Genomic DNA, 20,713 nt, shown 5'->3' on the forward strand with positions numbered 1-20,713 from the left:
CTTATACAACAGAATGATAACCCTGTTATCTCTGCAGGTCAGTGTCCTTCTCATAATTGCAGCAATCCTCTGTGTTACCTTCACCACCTTTGCAATATGTCCCCTAAACTTCAGGTTTCTATCAATCATTAACCCCAGATCTCTTGTCTCCCCAACTTCCTTCAGTATAACTCCTCCCATAGAATATGCAGCATCCCATCGATGTTTCCCAAACCTCAAGACCTTACATTTTGCTGCATTAAACTGAGACCCCCATTCATTTTCCCATCTATGTAGCTTATTCAAATCCTCTTGCAGGGCTACCACATCTGCACTATTACTAATAATCCTTCCCAGCTTCGCATCATCCACAAACAACTGAATATCCCCTTGCAATCCACTGGCAATGTCATTGATATAAAGGTTAAACAATATAGGTCCTAGTACTGAGCCCTGTGGGACTCCATTTGTAACCTTCTGTTTCCTTGAAACTGCTCCACCATACACAACTTTCTGATACCTATCAGACAGCCAATCCTGAATCCAGTTGACCAATCTGACATCCAGACCCATGTGTTGCAACTTAAATATCAGCTTATCATGTGGCACCCCTGTCAAATGCCTTTGCTAAGTCTAAGAAAATTGCAGTATATGTCTGTCCCTCATCTAATGTTCTTGTAACTTTATTATAAAAGGCTAGCATATTGCTAAAACAAGAGCGCCCTTCCACAAATCCATGTTGACTCTCACAGATAACATTACCCTCATCTGCCCAGTGCTGTATACGGTTCCTCACTACTTTCTCCAAGATCTTAACAACTACTGATGACACACAGACGAGTCTATAATTAGACACTTCCAGTCTGTTACCACCCTTATGCAATGCACTATCTTAACTTCCTTCCATTCCCTGGGCACCTTTGCCAAAGCCAGACTTTCATTGAAAAGCCAGGTTAAAGGCACTGTCAGTTCCCTAGCACATTCTCTCAAAACTCGTGGTGAAATACCATCCAGTCCCAAAGCTTTATTGACATCCAGAGTTCTCAGTATCTGAAACACACTCTCCTTCTGTACCTCTAAACCTTGAACCTGCCCTATCCCTCTAGCATTAAAACTGACTCCTCCAGGATGAAATACTCCAATAAAGTGTTCATTGAACAATTCCACTATGTCCTCTGCATCAGTCACTCTATTCCCATTTTTATCGCACAATATCATTCTTCCACAGTCATTTCTCTTCCTACTGGCCACATATCTAAAAAATTCCCTAGGATTTTCTTTGGATCTTAGGGCCAATCTCCTCTCATATTCCGCTTTCCTTACCACACTAGGCACTCTTCTGGCCTGTGTCTTATATTCTTCACGCATCCTCTCTTCACCTGTCTCCTTATATCTCTTCCATAGCCTCTTTTTCATATGCAATTCCTGTTTAATATTGTTTGTCATCCACTTTACTGAAAATTGTGTCCTCTTCTTCACTCGTGGTATACAACTTACCATTGCTGCTAACAAATATTCTTTTACAATTTCCCACACACTAATGATATCTCAGCCTTCCAATTCCTCCCTCCATGAAACTTTCCGAAGTTGACGTCTAAGACTATTATAATCGCCTGCATTATAATTCCACATTAGTTCCCATCTCTTTGATACTCCTGCATGTCTATTCATTTTCCAAGTCAAAACCATATGGTCACTCTCTCCAACTGGTGGGAGAGATGTCATCTCAGTTATTATCAACTCTTCTGATGCTATAACCAAATCCAAAACTCTTGAACCTCTTGTTCCCTCTGTTACATGTTGCCTAAGACATTTGTCCCTCAAGAATTCTAGAAATTCCATTCCACTATTGCTACATGCATCTTATTCTCTCCAATTTATACTACTATAGTTAAAATCTCCCATAACAATCATCCTTCTTGCACTTGTCAAACTTAGCTGTCTAAACATCTCCTGGTCCCCATCCTCTGTGCTCCTGGGTCTGTAGCAACACCCCACTAAATATCCTGTCTTGCCTACCTCTACCTCACACCATATGCTCTCAAAATCATTTGTCTCACTTCCTTCCAAAGCCTCCACTTTTAGAGGACATAGGACATCAGTTATCATAAGCAGTACCCCATCACCACCACGCTTTCCCCTTCTATCCTGACGAAAAATGCTATACCCAGTGACTTCTATTCCTGTTATTATATCCCCTTCTGTCATCCACGTCTCAGTGATCCCAATAATTTTTGGCCATGGTGATGCTATCTGTGCTACCAATTCCTCTCCCTTATTCCAGATACTCCTGGCATTAGTATAAAGCATATAAATGCCATTGTTTCTATACCCAGCATTATCCCTTCTAGACTCCACTGGGGTCAGTGTTACCTGACATCGTCTCCCTTCTCCCAAGTATCCATTCCCACAAGAGGCCACCCCTGCTGTCATCCTCCCTGGGACACACTGACTCATTCGGAACAGCAATCTCTCCAGATGCCTACATCCTTCCTCATTCAAATGTAAACGGTCTCTTGCATACAATTCCTCTCTTTCCTCAAACGCACTCCAAGCATCCACATATACCAGTCCTCTCTTGTCACACATTCTTGCTATTATGCCATTCAATATCACCACTCTTCTGCTCAGCTCATCATTATCATACCTAGGCAACATGCACACTATTTTTCCTCTCTCTGTCTTCTTCCGTACCATCTCAAGAAAAAACCTCATATCTCTCGCTGCCCGACTTACATTACCACTCAAGTCATTCGTTCCTACCATCACAATCATCTCATCCACCCTTTCACCTCTCTTAATTGCCATAGCCACCCTTTCTATTGTTCCTCCTGGCAAACACTCCTCACGCATCCTATCTTGAACACCACGGATCATTGAGTCGCCATACGTTATACCTCTTACCATTCCCTCTTTCCTATTGTTTTCTTTCTCTCCTCTTCTTTCATTCCCATAGGTCTCTCTCATTCCCACTCCTCTACTGCTATTCTCTCTTCTAGCATTCCCATACCTCTCTCTCCTACTGTTTCCATTCTTTCCTCTTCTAGCACTCCCATATCCCTCTCTCATTCTGTCTCTTCTACTGTTTCCATCCTCTCGTCTTCTAGCATTCCCATACCTCTCTCTCATTCCATCTCTCCTACCGTTTCCATTCTCTCCTCTTCTAGCACTTCCATATCTCTCTCTCATTCCATCTCTCCTACTGTTTCCATCCTCTCGTCTGCTAGCATTCCCTTACCTGTCTCTCATTCCCTCTCTTCTACTGTTTCCATTCTCTCCTCTTCTAGCACCCCCAAACCTCTCACTCATACTCCCTAAATTCTCTCTGTCTCCTACTCTGATTCTCCTTGCATTTATCTCTTCCATTCTCCTAATCTTATCTTTCATACTTCTGCTCTCATTCACAAGACATTCCACCTCCTCTTTCAACTCATCTATCTCCCTCTGCAGGTCAGTCACTCTTAATCTAAATTCACTCTCCCAAACAAAACCATCTCCTAAACTTTCACAGTCACTCACACCTTCCACACTATCAACTATTATTTTCTCATTCATATATATCTTTTTTTCATTCTCTCCTATCACACTACTTGTCTTCCTACATTCATTCCCCGTTCCTGGAGCAACAAAGTCGGATATCGATATTTCTAATGCACTTATTTCCTCCAACTGCCTGCATTTTGTGCATATACGCTCTCCGCTCTCCTTCACAAGCCACATATCTAATTCCCGAGATGCAGACATGCTGCAAGTACTGCATGCCACAAAGTCCCTTATGATATTGCTAATAATTGAGTTCTTAAATGGCGGAGGACTTGGTGATACGCCACTTGCGACTGCTGCTGAATCCGTCATCATTCCTTACTGCCAAGTAGCGTAATCATTAATTATTCAATTAATAAATTCTGTTAAATAATAGAGATAGAGAATAGATATAGATATCTATTCTCTATCTCTTATTTATCTATCTCTATCAGAAAAATATATCATTTATCTATCTATCAGAATAGAGATAGATAAATGACAGAGAACTACAAGTTGGTAAGGGGTTGTTATAGGGTCAATGCTGGAGAGGTTCTACAGAAAATAGTGGGAGATCAGGGAGAGAACCAGAGTTCATCCCTGGAAACTATATAAAGACTGTGTGAGTAGGGGAGTGAGAAGCAGGTTTTTTTTCATGCAGAGTTGTGAATGATTGGAATGCCTTGCCTGAGAGTGTGTTGTCTGCAGAGAATTTGAGTGTGTTTAAAGCACGGTATGATGAGCTGTGTGTTGGATAAAAGGACCTCCCAGATGAGTCTTTGACTCCATGGGGTCTTGGATAATAATAATAATAAATAATAATAATATAAAGTTTGTTTACATTGTAAAGATTTAGTGTTTTGAGTATTGTTTCTTTCAATACCTTTCCTTTTTTAAAATTAAAAAAAAAAACATATAAAACATATTCCATGATTCATTTTGAAGATATGATTAATACCATTTAATTTTAGTAATGTACCTGTTGCCCCAATGGCTCCAACCAGTTCCTCCGTCATTCCTTCTAGTCCAAGTTCATCTACTCCATCCCTGTTTCGGAATATATCACCTATTCCTTTCCATGTAAGTGAAATTTGTACATGTATTTAATCGAAGGATTTGAAATAGATAAACTTATTTAAAATATTTTTTCCATTGTTTTTTATATTTTTGGTTAGAATATTAAGTAACTAAAGATGAAAAATTTCATGTTTTCAGTTTTGATATCTTTACAATAAAGCATTGAGAGTTATTAATATTAGATCTCTACAGAATCAAGACCCAATGTGGGAGGTCTCCCCACTCTTACAAAAAGATTATCAGACCTTGTCTTTAACCCATTTACTGTTTCTGCACTTACCACTTCTTCAGGCAATGTATTCAACTCACAAACAACTCTCCCTGCAAAGACCTGCTCATACCTTCCTTATACACTACCATGGATCGTTTTGTCTACTTTTGTGTTTTTCCTCCATCCTTTGAAAAATTTCTTTCACCTATTACCCGTAATAATCTCTTATCTTTTAATTATATATCTCTCTTTTCCTCCTATTTTATTTCCTCAATCTTTCTTCCTAACCCCATTAGGAAGAAAGATTGATTTGTGTACATTATAAAAATTTAGTGTTTTGAGTATTGTTTCTTTCAATACCTTTTCTTTTAAAAAAAAAAAAAATATATATATATATATATATATATATATATATTAAACATATTCCATGACTCATTTTGAAAAATAGTAATTTTTGAAAAATTACTGTTTTTCAAAAATTAATATCATGATTTTGTACATCCGTTTTCTCACAGAATAAAACTTTTTCAAATATATCTAACTTCAAATCCATTCATGTGTCTGTCAGTAATAAGTGAAGTCCTTTCATCCATCAAATCTTTATTCTCACTCTCTTTTCACTTCTTCTAATAATACTTTTATATCCTCTTGCATTTCATTCTTTTCACCTTTTCAAATCATTCTGACCAAAATTATAAAAATCTTTTATATTCCCTTCATGAAAAGCTGACTGCTCCACTAATATCTTTAATCTGTATATAAAAACACAATTTAGTCATGGATTCATCAAGCATACGTTCTCTATTCATGGAATCATCATATACAATATTGTCTCATTAATCTGCCTTTTTTGCTCTTTAGTACTCCTCTCCTTACATTTTCCTCCGACCTCTCTTATTTTTTACTCCTCTGCTGGTCTGCTATCCAGTTCATGCTATGTCACATGAAAGACTTCATATGTGTGTTATTTCATCATTAAATCCATCTTGCTATTCTGCTTATTTCTCTTCACTTCTTTTGTGTTATCTTTCTTCTCATTCTCACTTTTGCCATTCATAAGTTGTTCACTTTGCTTATTTCTGTACTTTTTTCTTTATTCTCTGCTTGGATTGCAGAGAACAACCTTTCACCACACACTGCTATTTCCCTTTTGGCATGCACACACTTCTGACACACATAACACAACATATGCACATCACCTAAATTGCATTCCATGACAGTTGGTGAATAAATCAAAGATACGGTATAATAAACTTTGTTGCACCTACAGCAGAGCTACCTTACTAAGACTAGGCTTCCACAGAGGTCTTGTCATGATAATAATCAACCTTTCATTAGGAACATGATTTGAATTATTTGTGGTTGATGTGAAATAAAGGAGCCAAAGTATCTTGCCATTGTACAGCAGGTTTGGGGTATAATACACTATGTTGCCAAAAGTGTCCAGACATACTCCCATAGCTCTGTTTTGCCTCACCTATATGATACACATCCACAACACTACAAGGGTGGTCTGAAAAGTTCTTGGCCTAACAATGAAAAAACAAATTTATAATTTCACAGTAATTTTTATTTTTCAACATAATCTCCCTTAAGCCTAATACATTTATTTCAGCGATGCTCCAGCACCATTATCCCGTCCCTGTAGTGGTTCTCAGTAAGATCTGCAAAATATCCCCCTACAGCTGCAATCACCTCTTGATTCAAAGAAAAACGCTGAACAGCAAGGAAGAGTTTTAGTTTTGGGAAGAGATAGAAGTTAGAGGGAGCCAAATCTGGGGAAACAGGGGGGACGTTCCAACAATTCATAGTGCAGATCCCTTAATTTTCCCATTGCTAAAACACTTTTGAGGGCAGGTGCACTGTCCTGATGAAAGATGATTTTTTTTTTCTTCTGCAAACTGGGTCTTTTCTCACAAATTTTTTCATCTAGTCTGGTTAAAAGATCGGACCTTTCCTGCTGGAACCAACTTTGTCTTCTTTGGTGCTGAACAACTGGCTTCTGTCTACTGTTTTAACTGGTGTGTAATGGTGAATCCAGGTCTCATCCATAGTAATAAATCAATGCACAAAATCAGTTTTATTCTTGTTAAAATGCTCCAAGCACTGTTCAGAGATTTTCATGCGAGTGCATTTTTGATCTGCTGTGAGCAAGCACAGCACCCATCTTGCACAAAGCTTTTTCATTTACAATTTTTCATGCAAATTATATCCTACATGTTCTTTTGAAATGCCCATAGTCTCAGCAACTTCACGCACTTTGACTCGCTGGTCACCAATACCATATCGTGCACTCGATCAATGATTTCTGGTGTTGTTACACTTTTTGGATGTCCTTCACATGGATCATCTTCAAGGCTGGTGAAGCCATGCTTAAGTTCTTCAGCCCATTTCTTAATTATCAAAAACAAAGGAGAAGAGTGCCCATAAACTTTTATGAACTTTGAATGAATTTCTTTTGGCGTTAAACCTTCTTTTACAAAGAATTTTATAACCTACGGTGCTCAATTTTATCAATTTCAAAGGATAAAAACAACTCTTTTGCTTTAGACAGTTATATAAAACAAACTACTTGATAGAATGACTTGCAATTTTACATGGATGCTTATGACAGATGTACTAACTTAGAAAAAAAAAATATCTTGCTGATAGTGTTGCCATCTATGGTCTAGGCTGAGAACTTTTCAGACCACCCTCGTATATAAGCATAGGCATGTGGGCATTAGCAGTGTAAACATTCTTTGCTGTCAGGATGAGCGAACAAAAAAAATTGAGTCTGTTCAAACATGGTGTGATAGTTGGAGCCCACAAAGAATCGCATTGCACATTGCATTTTGTCACATTTCACAAGACGTGCAATGTGACAAAAGTCTCCAAGAGACTTTTGTCACATTGCACATGTCTTGGTCTACTGTCAGCTAGGTTATCATGAAGTGGACACACGTTGGAACCACCAAACCCCTCCCACAAACTGATAGGTATAAGAAACTAACAAATTGGGACCGGCAAACTCTCAAGCGTGTTGTCACAGTGAATCGTCAGTCAGTCTTAGCACCCATTGCAAACAACTTCTGCATGAGCTCTGGAACAGATGTGAGTGACAGAACTATTTGCCAGGAGGTGTGTGAAGCTTTATACTATTCAAATTCTGAATATCAGCATATTAGGAATTTGAGGAAATAGGAGTATTATGATATATGATAACAGGACTTACTTACTTTCATTCCTTTAATTTTTTTAAAAAATAGTTTTCTAATATTAATTAATAACTTGAGTAACTTTATCGAAATGTCTGGAGGGAAAATATTTCAAGTGATGCATGCTTTTAGAAGAGTTAATCATAATTTTGTTAACACGCATGCTTAACATACTGATATTAATACTAAGTTATGTCTTAACTTCTGTAGCTATTCTTCTTTCTTGACTAACTGCTTTAACTATCTTTGAGCTAATTTGTGTATTCTAATAAATATTTCTTACCAAGCATAAGCTTACTCTTTAATCTGTCTATATGTAGCAACGTTCTGCAGAGTATCATCGTGTTGGTGGTCCATCAAGTCCTCGACCCATGTCGCCTCTTGCTGTACCTGCTTCTTCAGAGATGCTACCTTTTGAGAAACCTGCTTACATACCTCCTCAGGTATTTGGCTTTCACATTGAAGGATTATGGAGTCATCACCTCTGTGGCCAAGAATTTTCATATTATTGTTAACAGTTCACACAGTTTATTATTATTTCCTTTATTTCCTTTATTTTTATTCCTTTATTTCCTTTATTTTTATTCCTCCATTTTCTTATATTCTTATAGCATTTTTCCACAATATGGCTCTTTAAACTGAAAGAAATCACGATTAATAGGAAATAATCTTCATGAAATCATGATAATGAGAAATGATACAGATGGTAAAGGTTGGTCGATTGGTAGGGCCTCTGCTACTAATGGCTCAGTTAAATAAGTTTGAGCTCATTTAGTAGTTGGAAGGGGCCAATCGTTCGATGCTGTTGGCACACTCTCCCTCAATGAGTCGTTTGACTCCCTGGAGGTGTCAAATAATAATAATAATAATAATAAATTTTCTATTCAAGCAATTAGGATGGGAATACAAATATGAGAGGTATATGTTGATAATCAGAAGATGACAAATGAACAAGCAAAAAATCATTTGTGATCTTTTAAATGTTCATCAAAGCTTCCAGGAGTTGAAGATAAAAGTGCTGATAATGAATAACATTATAGTGAGAATATGTAGAAAGGGAATTTGGAATATTTGAATGTCTAGAATGCATATCGAGAGAGAGAGAGACAACATATAGTAGGTGGGTTGTATTTGAACAGGAATGTATATAACTATAGAGTAACACGTATGCCACAGTAAATAACTTTTTTATTATGTAAATATTTTGTCTTATGCATCATAAGACATCATCAGTTCAACTAACAAATAACAAAAAGTTCCAAACCTAAAAGTCAGCAGGGAAGATTCTTGCCATTGTCTTTTGGGTTATGGATGGTAAAATCCTTACCAAGTAGCTCAAAAAAGGTGAAACTGTTACAGCAGCAGTTTATGTAACAGTCTGAAAGAAATGTAGGAGGTACTGATGGAAAAACGTCATGGGAAAATGAGCAGAGGCATGTTGCTTTTGCAGGACAATGCACCTACTCACACTGCTCATGAAACCCAACAGATAATACACAACTTCAGCGTTCAGTGTCTGCCTCACTCACCCTGTTTGCTAGACCTGATGCCGTCTGACTATTTCCTATTCCCAAATTTAAAGAAACACTTGAAAGGAACAAAATTTAACACAGATCATGAAGTCATATCTGCAGCTGACGACTGGTTTATGCAACAAGGGAAAGACTTTTTCTCTGAGGATTGCAAATGATGCATCAACCTTCTGACAAGTGTATTTAAATGTGTCGATAGGCTTATGTGTTCATCAGACATGTTGCAATAGATTTAACGGTATTGATATGAACACAGATGGATAAGAAAATAACTATTTATTAACTTAAAAGCTAATATTTCGCTGGTATTACATCCAGCATCTTCAGAGCACACAACACAAAGTTTGTAACAAATGCAGCAACCACCATCCGGTGTAATAGTGGGTCTAGTATAAGTAATTGTAGCGTGCAACACAAGACTAAAGTCCTTATAGGGCACCATCTAGGTTAAAAAAAAAAAAAAAGTAGTTCAAAGTTTTGAAATAGTAGTCCAAATAATAGTCTTAGAAAGTTTGAAAAAAATAAAATAAAATAAAAGTAATAAATATTATTTTGGTCTTAGGATGACAGTCTCCCAAATCTTTGGTAGATTTATACAGCCATACTCGTTATGCTTAGTTTGGAGTATGTTTTAAGGCTTCCGTTGATTCCAGGAACAACCTCTCTGACTTGTAGAAGCTTCTATTCATTAATTTTTTTTTTTTTTCCAATTGATCCTGTGTGCTGGGGTATCCAAAGCATGGTCTGCCAGACTGACTTGCCATAGCGAAAGTGTCGGATATATTTTTTGTGTTCACTGAGGCAGATGGCGACAGTTCTTCCTGTCTGTCTGTAGTAGGCTTGATGGCAAGAACAGGGCACTTCATTAACTCCTGGATGTGATAGAGGAGTGCATTTGTCCTTAGGTGAATGAATGAGAGTTGCTAATTTCACATAAGGTTTAAATATGGTGCGCAGTTGGTGTTTGTTAAGCACCCTAGATATCTTTTCAGATGTGCCTATAATGTATGGGATGGTGATAGTTTGTTGTATTCTTTTATGGTAGATAGAGGGGATTTCTGGGTAACATTTAGTATGTTATCTATCTTATGGGGATTATAACCATTGGTTAAGGTGTGACGTAGGTGAGAAAGTTCAGCAGTGAGAGCAATGTCATTGGAAGAGATTGCTCTAGCTCTATGGGTTAGTGTTTTTAAGATACCATATTGTTGAGAAGGGTGATGTGTAAGATCACACGTGGAAGATGTGTGATCAGCGTGTCCAGGAAGGGCAGGCAGTCATTGGCTTTTAGTTCCATTGTAAAGTGGATTTTAGGGTGCTGGCTATTTAGATGCACTAAAAATGTATTCAATGTGTCTCTGCCATGTGGCCAATTAGCACACACATCATCAACATAGCATAGCCAGAGACTAGGTTTGAGAGTGGCTGTGTTGATAGCTAGTTTTTCCAGATGTTCTATGTAGAAGTTGGCTGGGGGGGGAAGGGGGAACCCATAGCTCTCCCATCTAATTGTTTGTATATTTTCCCTTTCCATGTAAAATAACCTGCCTGTACTGTGAATTTAAATAGCTGAAATATATCTGGGGGAAATTGTGAATTTAGTAAGTTAAGAGCTTCAATCAGTGGTACATTTGTGAATAATGAGGTGATATCAAAATTCACCGTTAGGTCTGAACTATTTAATGTGTTGTTTTCTAAAACACTTTTTTAGGTGGATAGAATTTTTAACAAAAGAGGGAGAATTGTTTGTGTAAGTGGCTAGTAATTTGGCTAAACGTTTAGCTAGTTTATATGTAGGACTGTTTATACTATCTACAATAGGACACAAAGGTGTACCTTGTTTGTGTATTTTAGGAGCACCATATATTCTGGGTGTTTTAACGTGCAAGGGTGTGTGTTTTTTGACTATTTCTTTTGGCCAGGAAGTGACTTTGTTCAGTGACTTGCAAACCTTATTCTTTTGTGAGTTGGTGGGATCTTGATCTATGATTTGATATGTAGACCGGTCTTGGAGCAGTGCATGCATTTTGCTTTCATATTCTGTTGTATCCATTACTACAGTGGCGTTTCCTTTGTCTGATTTGGTTGTAATGTGGTTATTATTGCATAGTTTTTTTAGAACTATTATTTCTTTATATGGGATATTATTTTTGGGAGGCTTAGAATGGATTAGGATATTTGCCACGTCTAACCTAATATTATTGGCTATAGCTGGAGGCAAGTGGTATATTCCATGTTCAACAGAAACCATTATTTTGGTTTTAGGAACTACTTTAGGAGTAATGGCAAAATTGTGTCCAAGACTTAATGCACTTGTGGCCGCTTTGGATAAGGTTGTCGATGATAGGTTCACAACGATGCCATCTTGATGAAATTGTGGCCACTGCTTAACATTGTGTTGCTGGAGGATTTCAAATTTTTTCCGGTGTTGGTTTTTAACTTTAGCAAATTCTTTATTGGCTGTCGAGTCGGAGTTCTATCCAAGATATCCCATAGCTCCAGGTTCTCCAACAACTACAAGCTTCTCCAACAACTTAACCACAACATCTGACACACAAATAGGCCTATAGTTTGATGCTTGAGTTCGATCACCTCCTTTATGAAGTGGCACAATCTTGCCCTCCTTCCACTCTTTAGGAACTTGACCAAGTGCAAGACTCATATTAAAAAAATATGTCAAGGCAGACGTCAACTCCCTGGCACATTCCTTCAGAATACATGGTGATATATTATCAAGTCCCACAGCCTTATTTACATCTAGTTTACTCAACTCCCCAAACACCTTTTGCTCACTTACAGTCAGTCTCTCCTTCACATCATCTACTTTTCTCAATCTCTCTCTCTATGAAGTCAGTTCACAAGATTGAAAGACCTTTATGAATTGCTCATTAAGTATCTCCACCACACATTCTGCAACAGCTGTCTTTATACCATTTCCTCCAATCAATGTCATCCTTCCATAATCATTCTTTCTTTTGCTGGCTACATATTGAAAGAACTCCCTAGGATTCTTTTTGGCTTCATTAGCCAACTGCTGTTCATACCTCTCTTTAGCTACTCTTACCAACCAAGTCACACTCTTTGCCTGGTCTTTGTAGACCTCATGAAATTGGTTACTTCCACTTCTCTTATGCTGCCTCCACAATGCCCTTTTTCTCTGTATTGCACGCTTAATCTTTTTATTTATCCATCTCACACCTACCTTATTTAACCTTCTCACCCTTGGAATACGTTTAGACATTGGATCTACTAAATAGTTTTTGAAAATCCCCCAAGCTGCATTGATCTCTTTTCCAGCTAACTCCTCATTCCATGTTACACCCGCAAGCTGTCTCCTGAGCTCTTCATATTCACCCCCCCCCCCTTGTAGTTCCACACATACCCTTTTTTTGCAGGGGTCCTTGCACTGCTGGCAACCACCCAGGTAATCACCCCATGGTCACTTTCACGAATTGGTGGATGATTTGACACCTCATTTATAATTACATCCTCTGATGAGATGACCAAATCCAAGACCCTTAATCCTCGTGTGCCCTCTGTTACATACTGTCTGAGGTAGTTATACCTCAAAACCTCAAGAAACTCATTTTCTTTACTTCCAGTTGCTATCTCTTCATTCCAGTCTATATTGCCATAATTAAAATCACCCATAATGATCACTCTTTTCTTATTTGCTTGGCTTATTTGACTATACATTTCAATCACCACCATCCACATTACCAGGTCTATAACAACATCCCACCAATTATTTGATTCTATTCACCTCTATCTCACACCATACTGCCTCAAAACCACTGGCCCTATTTCCTTTTGCATCTCTACCTTGTATGGACATAACTCTTTCTCTATCATCAATAGAACTCCCCCTCCCTTTTTACCCCTTCTATCCTCACAAAACATATCATACCCTTCCATCTCTATTCCTGTCAGGATGTCGTCCTCATCTAATGTCTCACTTATTCTGACAATCTTTGGGTGAACAGACGCAATTAATGCAACCATTTGGATACGTTAACCACTGCCGGCCTGGTTGGCCGAGTGGTTAACGTATCCACTCTCCAGTCAAAAGGCTGCGGGTTCAAATCCCGCCTTGGGCATGGATGTCTGTGAAAGTACTAGTGGTGGTAGTCGGCGATAAATGGTGGTAGATGATGAAGGTTGGTGGAGTAGTGAGAAGAAGAGCTGTAGAGTAGATGCCCTCCCTCGATGAGTCTTTGGACTCCCTGGAGGTGTGATGTAATAATAATAATAATTTCATCTGCCTTGTTTCTTATACTTCTAGCATTGGTGTATACAAACACGACAGTTCATTTCTGGTTCTGCAGCTAGTTCCACTGATACCACTCACTCGATGTGATCTCTCCATGCTGGACTGGGGCCATTTCCCTTTCTGCTTCTTCATTTTAGAACCCTTTTCAATTTCATCTGTTTCCTCTTGATCCCTGGTCATCCCATTTCTTTCCTGCCTACACATGCTTTCACCTCCTCTTGGAGCATCCACCATTCTCTCATTTTCTATACCACTCACTTCCCTATTCATTTCCACTTCTTCAATCTCTCCTGTCTTACTCTCCTGCTCTTCCACATCACTCTGCTCTCGATCTGATTCATTCTCTCTATTCACTTCTCTACCTTCCAGCAGCAGTCTCTCCAAGCGACTCACACCATAACCACTCAAATGCAGTCCATCACTCCCATACAGCTCACTCCGTCCCTCAAACTCATTCCACACAATAACAAACTGTACTCCCATCTCCTCACACATTTCAGCCAGAATATCATTCATAATCCTTGCTCTCCGCCTCATTTCACCACAATCATACCTAGGCAACACACTGACTATACACTTCCTGTCACACTATTCTCTTTTATCTTTCCAAGCAGCTTCCTGACATTCATTCTGTCATGCTCTTTGTTCTATCTCAAATCATTTGTACCAATTAATAAAATTAACTCTTTTGTTCGCTCCCACCTCATATCCAATGCCTCAATCACTCTACTCATTTTACCGCCTAGAAAACATACCTTGTGCATTTTATCCTCTAGCACACCTTTAATAATGGAGTCGCCATACAACACCACTCGCTCAACTTTCATTAACTGTTTCATGCCATCATGATTTATTTTAACAGTTTTGACCTGAATTCTCTTAATTTCATTCCGCATCCATTTCATTTCTTGTCTCATCCAATGCAATTCACTTTCCGAATCTCGCGACACATTCTCTCTCTCTGTCATTAAATCTTTCTAACTTTTTAACTCTCGACCCCCCTCTTCTCACTTTCCCTCTCATTCATCCTTCTTTGTTTCCGTACTTGCAGTCCAACATACGTCCAACTTTCACTATCATTCTTCTCACTTTCACTCTCATTCATCCTTCTTTGTTTCCGTACTTGCAGTCCAACATACGTCCAACTTTCACTATCATTCTTCTCACTTTCACTCTCATTTATCTTTCTTTGTTTCCGTACTTTCGGACTAACATGCGTCCAACTTTCACTATCATTCTTCTCACTTTTACTCTCATTCATCTTTCTTTGTTTCAGTACTTTCAGTCCAACGTGCGTCCAACTTTCGCCATCATTCATTCTTTTTTCGCTATCATTTATTCTTTCGATTTTTTTCACTTGCGATTTCTGCATCACGCCATTTCTACTTTCATTCGTTCTCTCAATTTTGTTTCTTTCTGCCACTCTCGCCTCACTTTCATCCCTTTTAACATCCGTTACGGTTTTCAAATCGCTCTTTTTCTTTTTTCCTGATTTTTTAACATTTTTTCGCCTCTCTTTCAAATGTGCACTCGCAACACAATCGTTACTAACACTTTCTGTCATCAATTTCATATTTGCATTCATCAGTTCCTCATTCAGGTCACACTTTGCACACACCCTTCTTCCATCCGCGCTAAACATCCACAAATCATTTATGTAATCGAAGGAATACATATAACAGACCTCACACTTAACGAAACGACTGAAATCCAAATTAAAATCATGGAATGACAATGCCGCCGACATTTTTTTTTTTCCTGCAGGTTACTAGGTCTAATAATAATGATTTCGTAATTAAGTTTAGGCAAGAAAAATCCCCCACACTAATAATACCGGTAGCGCACAACGTTTACAGCCGCTCTTACTCAAACAATTACGCATATATAATTAATTATTCCTAGAATAACTTATCTGAAATGTATTCAATGTGTCTGGGCCATGTGGCCAAATAGCAAACACATCATCAACACAGCGTAGCCAGAGACTAGGTTTGAGAGTGGCTGTGTTGATAGCTAGTTTTTCCAGATGTTCTACGCAGAAGTTGGCTAAGGGGGGAGAAAGAGGGGGAATCCATAGCTGTCCCATCTAATTGTGTATATTTTCCCTTTCCATGTAAAATAACCTGCCTGTACTGTGAATTTAAATAGCTGATATATATCTGGGGCAAATTGTGAATGTAGTAAGTTAAGTGTTTCAATCAGTGGTACATTAGTGAATAATGAGGTGATATCAAAACTCACCATTAGGTCTGAACTATTTAAGGTGTGGTTTTCTAAAATACTTTTTAGGTGGGTAGAATTTTTAACAAAAGATTGAGAATTGTTTGTGTAAGTGGCTAGTAAGTTGGCTAAATGTTTAGCTAGTTTACATGTAGGACTGTTTATACTATCTACAATAGGACGCAAAGGTGTACCTTGTTTGTGTATTTTAGGAGCACCATATATTCTGGGTGTTTTAACGTGCAAGGGTTTGAGTTTTTTGACAATTTCTTTTGGCCAGGAAGTGACTTTGTTCAGTAACTTGCACACCTTATTCTTTTGTGAGTTGGTGGGATCTCGATCTATGATTTGATATGTAGACCAGTCTTGGAGCGGTGCATGCATTTTGCTTTCATATTCTGTTGTATCCATTACTACAGTGGTGTTTCCTTTGTCATGTAATCTACACAATATTCTACATATTCCCGAAGAAGTGTCATACACTTGTCAGAAATGTTGTAATAGATTTAATGGTATTGATATGAACACAGACTACTATTTCAAAACTATGAACTACTTTTTTTTTCTTTTTAACCTAGATGGCACCCTATTAGGACTTTAGTCTTGTGTTGCACGCTGCAATTACTTATACTAGCCCCACTATTACACCGGATTGTGGTTGTCTTGCATTTGTAGCAAACTTTGTGTTGTGTGCTCTGAAGATGCTTGATATAATATCAGCAAAATATTAGCTTTTAGGTTAATAAATAGTTATTTTCTTATCAATCTGTGTTCATATCAATACCATTAAATCTATTACAACATTTCTGACAAGTGTATGACACTTCTTGGGGAATATGTAGAATATTGTGTAGATTACATGATTCTACCTCAATTCCTTCATAGTTATTCCCAACTATACTCCACAAAGTCACTTTAAATGCACAGCACTAGTTCAGAGAAAGCAAATTGTAAATCATGCAGCCATGAAATTAGATGGCACCCAGAGTGGTTGCTACTCTTACCTGCTACCTGTTCTTAGTTTTCATGGTATGGTGATGTCTTGTGTTTAAAGCATATGAAGAAGTTTACCTCACTGAACAGCACAGTAACACATATTCACATGATGTGTATGCCATGGTATGCCCATGATATTCTAATTGCACTCTCCTGTTTGCCTTTTCAGTACCACATATTCACTTTAAAAAAAAAGAAAAAAAAAATACCTTCAAGATGGTTCTGTTCAGTATAGCAAAATTTGTAGCCATTGAGGAAGTCACAAGAGATGTCCAAAAGAGATGTCTGCTAAAAGAACAGAGCCAGGCACCAAAACCACAGAATGCTGACCCACAGAACACCAACATCGACTAAACCCTGTTAAAGTTACATGTATGATTCTAGCAGATAAATGGACAATGCCTCTCGTCTTAGTGAAAATCATCAGACAATATTAAGAGCTATACAGTCTAACAACTATCTGTGACACTATGAAACTGGAACCATTCTGATGGAAGGCATCAACCAGACAATATCACCACTAACAAAAATTTGGCCAATCATATGATGCAAGGCCAATTTCCTCTTCATTAAATGCTGAGAAAACTATGCAGTAGCTTCTTGCAAAAAATCAAACACAGACCCAGCTAAATGTGCTGCTCGACCACCCTGACACATCTGCAAAGGCAGCTGCTGTTGCAAATGTGTCCGGGTAGCCAAGTGGTCTGAGGCACCAGACTTAAGATCTGTTCCTCTTATGAGGGCATGGGTTTGAACCCCACTCCTGACAAATTGTTTTAGGTGCCTCCATAGCACAATCAAAAGAACAGTGGAAATTATGCCCTTTGTTTGGAAAAGACCTGGGTTTGATTTTTGTTGTGACTAGTAGAATCCTTATATGGGCTTTTTCAATTGAAGATGAGTTAGCTGATCTTGTGTGGGGTAGAACGGCTTTTTCTCCCAGAAACTAGGATATTTCATCCCACGTACAGACAAATCGGTCTTCAGAACACACACAATTTACAGACAAGAAATACTGTTGTTGGTGATGATAGGCGATAGATGGCATCGATGGTAGTGGTGTCGTAGAAGGAGAATTAAGTAGTAGTGGAGAGGGTGAGATGTGTTTAGTTGAGTAGAGTGTCCTCCTGTGATGAGTCCTTGCACTCCCTGGAGGTGTCATGTAATAATAATAATAATAATGTGCTGCACAAAAACTCTGACTGACTCCTGACGAGATTAAAAATGATCTGCTAAAAGAACAGAGCCAGGCACCAAAACCACAGAACACCAACAGGTACACAACAGGACTATGTTGGGAGTTTGATATGTGCTTAAAAACTTAAAATCGAAATCAACATTGGGAGACATAACTTCACTCCTTAAACAGAGGACCAGATGCTCTAGAGAATGACCAAAGCTCTGTGCATAGACTGAAAACCCTGAAAATGAATTACGTTTATTTATGAATGCCAGGAATATCAGTAATAAAGGAAATGAAATTGTTGCTGTGATAGTTGGAATGAGTGAAACTTGGTTGGATGAGAATGACGTCTTGCCAGGAATAGAAATAGAGAGATATGATGGTTGTTTTTTTTTTTTTGTGAAAATAGGAAAAGCAAGAATATAGGAGGAGTGCTGTTGATGATAGCAGGAGAATTATGTCTGCACAAGATTGTGGTACAAGGGGAAAAAAGTGGCAGTGGTTTTGAAGCAGTATTGTGTGAAGTGGAGGTTGATCCCTCACTCAGTGTGATTGATCATGAAGTGATCGCCATGGTTTCAGCCAATCATATGAAAACTTCTATAATGAAGGGATATACATGGAACTACAAGGCTGGTGAAAAGCTTAGGAGACAGTGGGTGCTGTATCATGGAAATAGGAGTGGAGTGGGATAGAGAGAGAGAGAGAGAGAGATGCTGCTTGGGCATTGTTCAAGAGCTATTTAACAGCAGCACTGTCTGAGTGTATTCCAAAGATGAAAAGGCTAAACAAGGTAGGATTAAAATGGATGAATGAAGAAGCATTGTAATCTAAACTATACTCACACATCTAGACTTCATAAAGTACACACCAGGGCACATTGTACACTAAAGCATAACAGAGTATGTAAATCCCCATCCAACCAATATACTCTGCTGAGGTATATGAAGTTATCACTAAACTTAAGAATAGGAAAGCACCAAGCTCAGATGGGATTTCTGACATCATCAAATAACTGCCATATAAAGCTGTAATGCACATTGTTGCTATTATTCATGTAGTAATCAGATATCACTACTTTCTAACTTGATTTAAATTAGCTAATATAATCTTAATCCTAAAACCAGGTAAAGCAGCACACTTTCCCCCAAACATCATCCAATCAGCCTGCTTCCCTGTCTGGGAGGGGGGAATACTAATAAGACTGTAGAAAGTCACTAAAGAATTAAATCTAATCCCTAATAAGAAATTTGGATTATAGGAGAACCATTCCGTTGAACAACCAGTTCTCAGTCATGGGAAAATATCAGTGTAGGTTTCAGCTGGATATACAGTACACAGGAGTGATCTTCTTGGATGTTGCATTTGACAGAATATGGCACAGTGGGCTTCTTTTCAAACTCCTACAGCTCAAATTCTTATTAGAACCAGTCAGAATTACCAAATTGTACCTTAGCTATCAAAAACTCAAGAGTGAAGCTGTATCTAGGAGACTTTATCTAGTGCAACTAGATAAAAGAAGAGGTGATAAATAACAGGGAATTAGATTGTCTGAACAAAAAAAAAAAAATCACAGCAGGTGTCCCTCAGGGTTCTCTGTTATTTATCACCTCTGCTCTTTGCCATCTGTATAGCATGACATTCCATGCAAAGTTGCCACCAACAACCCTATATGCAGATGATACTGCAATAATGGTCCACTTCCTTTGACCTAGATTAGCAACCAAAAGGCTGCAAAATGCAATCTCGGGAGTAGAATAGTCATAGGAAAATATCAGTGTAAGTTTCAGCTGGATACAGTACACAGGAGTGATCTTCTTGGATGTTGCTAAAGCATTTGACAAAATATGGCACAGTGGGCTTCTTTTCAAACTCCTACAGCTCAACTTCTTATTAGCTTTAAAAAATAGCAAATTGTTATCAGTGCAGACATGAGCACTACAGGGCTATTCACAAAAAGATAAGTGTACTCCAGAGGGCAAAATTGTCATGCTTGGCATCCCATACCTTGGCAACTAGTAGCCAAATACTTAAAGGTGCAACCAGAAAAGGATGTTGCTTCATGACTAATATTAGTCATGTTTGTTCAAAAGCAAATAGGGCAGCTATACCTGTTGCTGAACTGTCATAGTTGGCTAAGCACAAAACAAACTGCTCCTATACAAGATGCCAATCATGCATTTGTGACAGGTCTGTGGAATGTTCTCTATGAGAATAGATTGATGGTATGTAAGCTTTAAAAATTAGCTGACAGGCAAAAAAGAGAAGACATGATAGAAGCATTTTTAAGTTATTAAAGGGGTTTTATAGGATTGACAGTGAAGACTTTTTTCAGTACATGGCAAGAAGGGAGAGAACAAGGGGAAGTTGTGTAAAAGTGCTTAGCAAGGGTGTTAGGACTACATTTTTTTGCTTGGAGGGTTGAGTGGGTGGAATGGGTTGCCAGAGGTGGTTGTGAGTGCTTCATCAGTGAATGAGTTTAAGGAGAGGTATGATTTGTGCGATGCGAATCGCACAAATTTATAA

General features: G+C 38.3%; 1 protein-coding gene across 1 annotated transcript in view; it reads left to right on the forward strand.

The window, feature by feature from the left end:
- LOC150104300 (uncharacterized) overlaps positions 1–20,713 on the forward strand; it is a 346,794-nt gene that overhangs the window by 198,214 nt on the left and 127,867 nt on the right. The window contains exon 9 of the mRNA XM_090396282.1: positions 4,473–4,581. Within this exon, the coding sequence (XP_090252408.1) occupies positions 4,473–4,581 (109 nt within the window). The remainder of the gene's footprint in view (positions 1–4,472; positions 4,582–20,713) is intronic.

This window comes from Typopeltis vanoorti, chromosome 8 (assembly GCF_054136105.1).
Source record: "Typopeltis vanoorti isolate ZY-2024b chromosome 8, IOZ_Tvanoo_1.0, whole genome shotgun sequence".
Lineage (NCBI taxonomy): Eukaryota > Metazoa > Arthropoda > Arachnida > Uropygi > Thelyphonidae > Typopeltis > Typopeltis vanoorti.